This window comes from Ruditapes philippinarum, unplaced genomic scaffold (assembly GCF_026571515.1).
Source record: "Ruditapes philippinarum isolate M1 unplaced genomic scaffold, ASM2657151v2 ctg369_1_1_1_1, whole genome shotgun sequence".
Lineage (NCBI taxonomy): Eukaryota > Metazoa > Mollusca > Bivalvia > Venerida > Veneridae > Ruditapes > Ruditapes philippinarum.
Window position 1 is genome coordinate 215,757 of NW_026855620.1, and position 5,648 is coordinate 221,404.

At 33.5% G+C, this 5,648-nt stretch overlaps 2 protein-coding genes across 2 annotated transcripts; one reads left to right on the top strand and one right to left on the bottom strand.

The window, feature by feature from the left end:
* Window positions 1-380: 380 nt before the first annotated feature.
* Window positions 381-2,242, top strand: LOC132743904 (uncharacterized). The gene is made up of 3 exons (XM_060732498.1): window positions 381-739; window positions 1,229-1,398; window positions 1,621-2,242. The coding sequence occupies exons 1-3, from the start codon at window positions 665-667 to the stop codon at window positions 1,727-1,729; spliced, it is 354 nt and encodes a 117-aa protein (XP_060588481.1). The 5' UTR covers window positions 381-664; the 3' UTR covers window positions 1,730-2,242.
* Window positions 2,036-3,996, bottom strand: LOC132743915 (uncharacterized). Its single transcript, XM_060732508.1, has 4 exons — window positions 3,652-3,996; window positions 2,923-3,156; window positions 2,394-2,535; window positions 2,036-2,086 (listed from the first exon to the last, which is right to left on the bottom strand). Exons 1-4 carry the CDS (start codon window positions 3,915-3,917, stop codon window positions 2,036-2,038), a joined length of 693 nt encoding a protein of 230 aa, XP_060588491.1. The 5' UTR covers window positions 3,918-3,996.
* Window positions 3,997-5,648: the final 1,652 nt, after the last annotated feature.

Sequence of the window (5,648 nt, forward strand, 5' to 3'; positions counted from 1 at the left end):
GAACGCTTCGGTTCCATCCAGCCTCCGCCATTTTCCTTAGACAAGCTACTTGTCTAGGATAACTAGCAACGGATTAAATTCTATAGAAAATATATTGATTTCTGGTAAATAAATATGGTGAAACGCTGCCAATGGGGGTACATGTAATTCGGACAGCAGATATCCCGACAGACTAAAGGATGGAATTTATTTTATTCCATTTCCTAAGCCAAAAAGGAATTTAGAGAAGTGTCGTTGGTGGATCAAATCGTGCGGTCGTCCACACGATCAGTTAAATATCCAAAAGGTTGACGGAAACTATCAACTTTACGTATGTTCTAAGGTAAAATTTAGTTATATCTTACCCATTTTATACAAGTCTACAATGATAATCTGGTTTTAAGAAATCGATACTCGTCAAAGCCTGATTAAACAACTTTACGTTTATCATATTTGTATCTGGACATTGTAGAAACGTTTTGCTGACATTTATGTGCGTTTTCCATTCGTTTTGATTATAGTCAGACCAAATAAATTACAAACTATCATGCTATCACGGTAGATTTGTAGGTTAAATTCAAGGCTATATATAGCATCAGAACGTAAACATTGCAAACTGACAAATCAGAAAGCATCAAAAGCACATGTTCTTAGTAAACAAATCCATATATGGAAAACGGTAAACATGAGCAATTCTTTGACCTTGACATATCTGTCTGAATGGAGAACCGCTGTCAGGTGCAAATTGACATGTATTCAGGTACAAGACTAGAATTTAATAAACTTATGACAAATTCTATATGTATTATGACATTATGTCCAATACATTAAATAGTATTTTCAACCAATTTTTGCTACACAATATGAGCCATTAATGATTATCATTCTACATTTTAATGAACATTTTTTATTTGTTGTGTTTATGTTAGAACCTCAATCATTGTAAACAGTTAATAATTTAAATATAAGGGTCAGCTAACTGTGATTAGTTGGTGAAAATCTCATTGGATCATTGATGCCAGCACTATAACATGTTGACAATTGAGTACTGCTCAAGTCTGTGCTAGGGGGCCTGAGGGATGTTGCATTTATTCATTATCAAAACAGGTCTGCAATTTTCATGTAATTTTGTTGTGATAACCCTTCCAAGGAATCACTTTGTTTCCAGATTTATGTACTAGAAGGTTTATTTGGGAAAAGCGGGTTAAATTATATTGCAGTTTTAATGCAATAAATATCATAATTTCAGCATTTTCCAGAAGGGAAGCCGACGGAGAGTTTCCCAGATCCAGTGCAGGCAAGTTTTTCGGAAAGACTACTCAAGGTGACTCCTGTAAGACGACCACCAAAACGCCGCCCAGAATCAGAACCTCCAGTATCAAGGAAAAAGAGAAATATACTTTCAGAAATATTTTCCAGGTATCTATTTTGCATCAATGCATATTTAAAACAAATAAATTATAAAAAAAGATGTATTCACATGAAGTAAAACTGTTAAACATACATGAAAATAGTAACATCTTGATAATGCAGTAGTATTTAAAGTAAATTCCTGAGCATCAAATCTGAAGTATACATGTATGTAAATTCAATTTTGCTCTCAAAGTTCTAAGTGTTTTTGCATTTCACTTTTCATTATAGTGTCAACAATGAGAATATCAATGAACAGCACATAGATAACTCTTCACAGTCAACAAATGAATTTTGTGCTGATGTTTCTGTACAAACAGACTTTCATCAAGGTAATTAATTGTTTTCACTTACAGTACAAATTTACAGTAAACACAGCACAGTTTTGAAAGTAATGCTTCCATACTCTCCTTGTCCGCCTTAACTCTTATTACGCAAAAATCACACTTTGTGTAAGTCACAAAGTCACACCACTTTGCTCCTGACACAAGCAACTGGCCTTGAACTTGCCACCAGTAGTTATGGCCATTTTTCAACTAAACATTGCCATTTATTTCATGTAGGTGAAAATCTCTTTTCTCAAAAACATCACTTTCCATTGCCTCTCTTAATTTTAAGTCTCTACACCAGAAGGGACACTTAATTTCTAACAGGCCAGATTGACCATTGCAGCAGACTTTCCCATCTGGTGTAACAGCTTTACATAGAAGAGTGGATATTCACCATTAATCCACAGTCATGCACATGGTTTCCTGTCATTTTCATATATTGCATTGAAGCTACTGACTCTTTTGATAACCCATACTCTGTTGGACTAGATTTAAATGGTTTACTATTCAAAATACTGTCGACACACTTTTTATTTACATCACTCTTTCTGTTCATAATTTTCCCAAAATTAGAGGCTGTTAGCCATCTATAAACCAAATATGGTTTTGCTGTTGTTTTTTAACAGGATTCATGCCTTTACTAATTAAAGACCAGGACAATAAATTGTTAATTACCTGATGAGATAGTGTACTACTGATGTGCTGTGACCCATGAGTTGTATCTGTTGTACCAAATGGTTTGCTAGCCATATAGCCTAAATGAGTGTTATCCATTGACTGAAGGAGCTCTATGTCACTGTCAAGCACTTGTACTTTTCTGTAATGATAAATGCAAAATAGTAGCAATGAGAAATTAACTTAGAAACATTCAATACAATATGTTTATTTTAAGAAACTGGACTTAATTATTAGTATGTATTAACATATTTGTAGCTTATTTATTCGTAACACAAAGTCAATAATCAAAAATTTAATAAATACTAAATAAATGTAATTTTATACATGTTGTGTTTCTATCAGTATTTATCATATATTTATGAATAAAGCTTATTGCTTACTATAACCATTTGTTGAATGTGGGGACTGACTGTCATATGAGTAAACATGACACAGTAACACTAGAATAGCTGAACTCATGCCCCAAGGGTGGTGGTGAGGAAGACACCATAACCACTATGCCATTTTTCCCCTTTAAAAAACATACCTATTGTCAATAAATGTTGGAACTAGAGGCCGTCTCTTTCTACCCGTTATACCCGACCTTGACATAGTCACAGTGGACACAGGTTCAGGACAAATCCTTACACCACGTGGCCTATCCCATAGTTGAGGTTGACTGGTACAGGCAGGCCGGCTTGGAATGTCAATCAAACCTTCAGTTAACCAGTCGGTCAGTTTTAAAACAACTGCTAAAACATGGGAACATTCCCCAGATATACTGAAATTCATAAAGACATAAGTAATAATGAGTCATTACCTATTAATAAGTAGTATTTTACATTTAATAACTAATTGTTTATTAAAATTGAAAACGCTGTAATCCGGTGCAAGGAAGACCTTTCATAATCCCTACTGTATAAACTGACACATTTTTTTTACTCTCCTTGGATATATGACCCATAGGCTATATAAATGTTCACATCAAGGCTACCAGCATGTTCCTGACGTTAAAAACTGAAAATGTGTGTGTCGTTTAATTATATAATATAGGTTTATTCTGCGCAAAATTATAATCTATTCGGTAGATTTTTATGTTATATCCGGTATGCGACAGTAAACATGAACTGTGAAAAATTTCCCTAAAAATCATGGAAACATCCAAAACATATCGAATGAATCATTATAGAAATAGTGGATTGCATTGACAATAAACTTAATTTATAGTAAAGTATTTTACATTTTTAATGACTTCGTAAAAATTAAGTTTAATTACCCTGCTTTACATGAACAATGAGCGTCAGAGATGGATTTTTTCCCTACCGCCATGTTGATTGTATGCGGTTTCTCAGATTTTCTTTGTGAACGGAAAACTGAGGATTTCACATCAATAACCCCATCTCTTCCATGGAAAACCTTTACAGATGCAACATAACTCTCGTTTGCAAACTTTCTGCTCTGAATTCGTTGCCGAAGCGAAGGTTTATATAAGAGAAAATGCTCTCCAAAATCACAAGGTAAATGTCGTAAGCGAGCAGCCATATTGCGAAAGTTGTCTAAGGTTTAGAAAGACGATACCACGTGACTTAGTGGGCGGAGCGATCCTATCGTTGGCGTAATGTCAATTATTCAAGGAATATATCTAAAGAAATTTGCAATTGTCCCATTGACAGAATAACCTATTAATGAAATGGGAGAAATCTACAAAAAATAAAGAGATAAGTTGACAAACCTTTTCTATAAGTTTATATATCCGGCCTTTTTCAAATGAAAAAATGTCTGATTATTAATTATTTACTTATTTTTTATTTGACTTTCTTTTATTCTATTATTGATATATTAATTTATACATATATATTTATTTATGTATTTATTTATTTCTCTATTTTTTAATCATTTATTTATTTCTCTATTTTTTCATTTAATGCGTTATTGTGATTCATTCTTATTGGATTTAATTGCACATATATAAACATTTACAGAGAAAATCACGCGAGCACCACCATTGTTGTACATTTTTATATGCGTGACTAAGTGACTAAAAGTATTTTAGGACCCATACACTTTTCTTGACTTGCATAATGACCAAAAATACTAGTTACTTTTTATAATTATTCTAATTGTTAATAAATTGTGATATTTGTGGGATGTGTGTTTGCTTGTTTGATTAGAGTTTACTTCACGTCGAACCAACACAGTAAAGATCACATGGCGACTTTCCAGCTTGTCTGATGGAAAATATCGGCTGCCCTACCTGGCATTTTTTAGGCCTGGTACGGACACCTGACTAGAACAATCGACGTTCCGTAAGTTAGCTGGAGGTTATAAGACATAATGTACAATATTAACTAAGTAAACCTATTAAACAATAATGATAATATAAAACCAGTAAAGGGTGTTAAGAAATACAGACACATTTAGTTTAAAATCAAGGCTCAATTAAACAATAAAATCCTATAAAAGATTTGAACGAAATAAGATTCTTTAAAAAATAACAAACAAAAGTAAAAAAAAAAACGAATTATAAAGTAAAACCCTAAGAAATAAAATAAAACACACAATTTACACTGATAATATAGCAAAAGTAGTACATGTTGTTGTTTTATGAAACTAACATCCATAGAACTTTATGAAATGATGTGTTTTGAGAGCTCTCTTAAAACTTGGCAAGGTATTGCAGTCTCTAATGCCAGGTGGTAACGCATTCCATAATTTCGCTGCGGCTGTCTGGAAGCACCTGTCACCATAACGTACTGTCCGAGATTTAGGCCCAAGTAATGTCATTGAGTTATTCTGGAACTTCAGATTCCTGACTGGGATGTACATGTCTATCATGTCTTTTATGTAGGCTAGTGATTGATCGATGAGGATTTATATGTATAAGTCAAAATTTTATATTCAACCCGATACTCTACAGGAAGCCAGTGAAGTTCACGTAAGATGGGTGTTATGTGGTCATATTTGAGTGTTTTGGTCACAATTCTAGCTGCTGTATTTTGAACATATGGTAACTTGGTCATTGACTGTTCAGAGACTCTATATAACAGTGCATTACAGTAGTCTAACCTAGAGGTAACAATAGAATTTACCAGAGATTTGGTCAGATAGGGTCTGATGTGACCAATTTGTCTTAATTGTGCATAACAGTTCCTACAGACATTATTTACCTGTAGTTCAATCCTCATGTTCAAGTCAAGAAATGCACCAAGATTGCGCACACTAAATGATTTGCTAATTTTCGAACCGTCGACTGTTACTTTAACATCTGAAACA

Excerpts from the sequence above, each read along its gene's own strand:
- LOC132743904 (XM_060732498.1), top strand. The coding sequence starts at position 665 with ATGAGCAATTCTTTGACCTTGACATATCTGTCTGAATGGAGAACCGCT. Across the intron at positions 740-1,228 it reads GCAAATTGACATGTATTCAG|CATTTTCCAGAAGGGAAGCC; the intron begins GTACAAGACTAG and ends TCATAATTTCAG. Across the intron at positions 1,399-1,620 it reads CTTTCAGAAATATTTTCCAG|TGTCAACAATGAGAATATCA; the intron begins GTATCTATTTTG and ends TTTTCATTATAG.
- LOC132743915 (XM_060732508.1), bottom strand. The coding sequence starts at position 3,917 with ATGGCTGCTCGCTTACGACATTTACCTTGTGATTTTGGAGAGCATTTT. Across the intron at positions 3,157-3,651 it reads CATTGTTCATGTAAAGCAGG|TATATCTGGGGAATGTTCCC; the intron begins GTAATTAAACTT and ends TATGAATTTCAG. Across the intron at positions 2,087-2,393 it reads GTAGTACACTATCTCATCAG|CTGTTACACCAGATGGGAAA; the intron begins GTAATTAACAAT and ends TTCTATGTAAAG.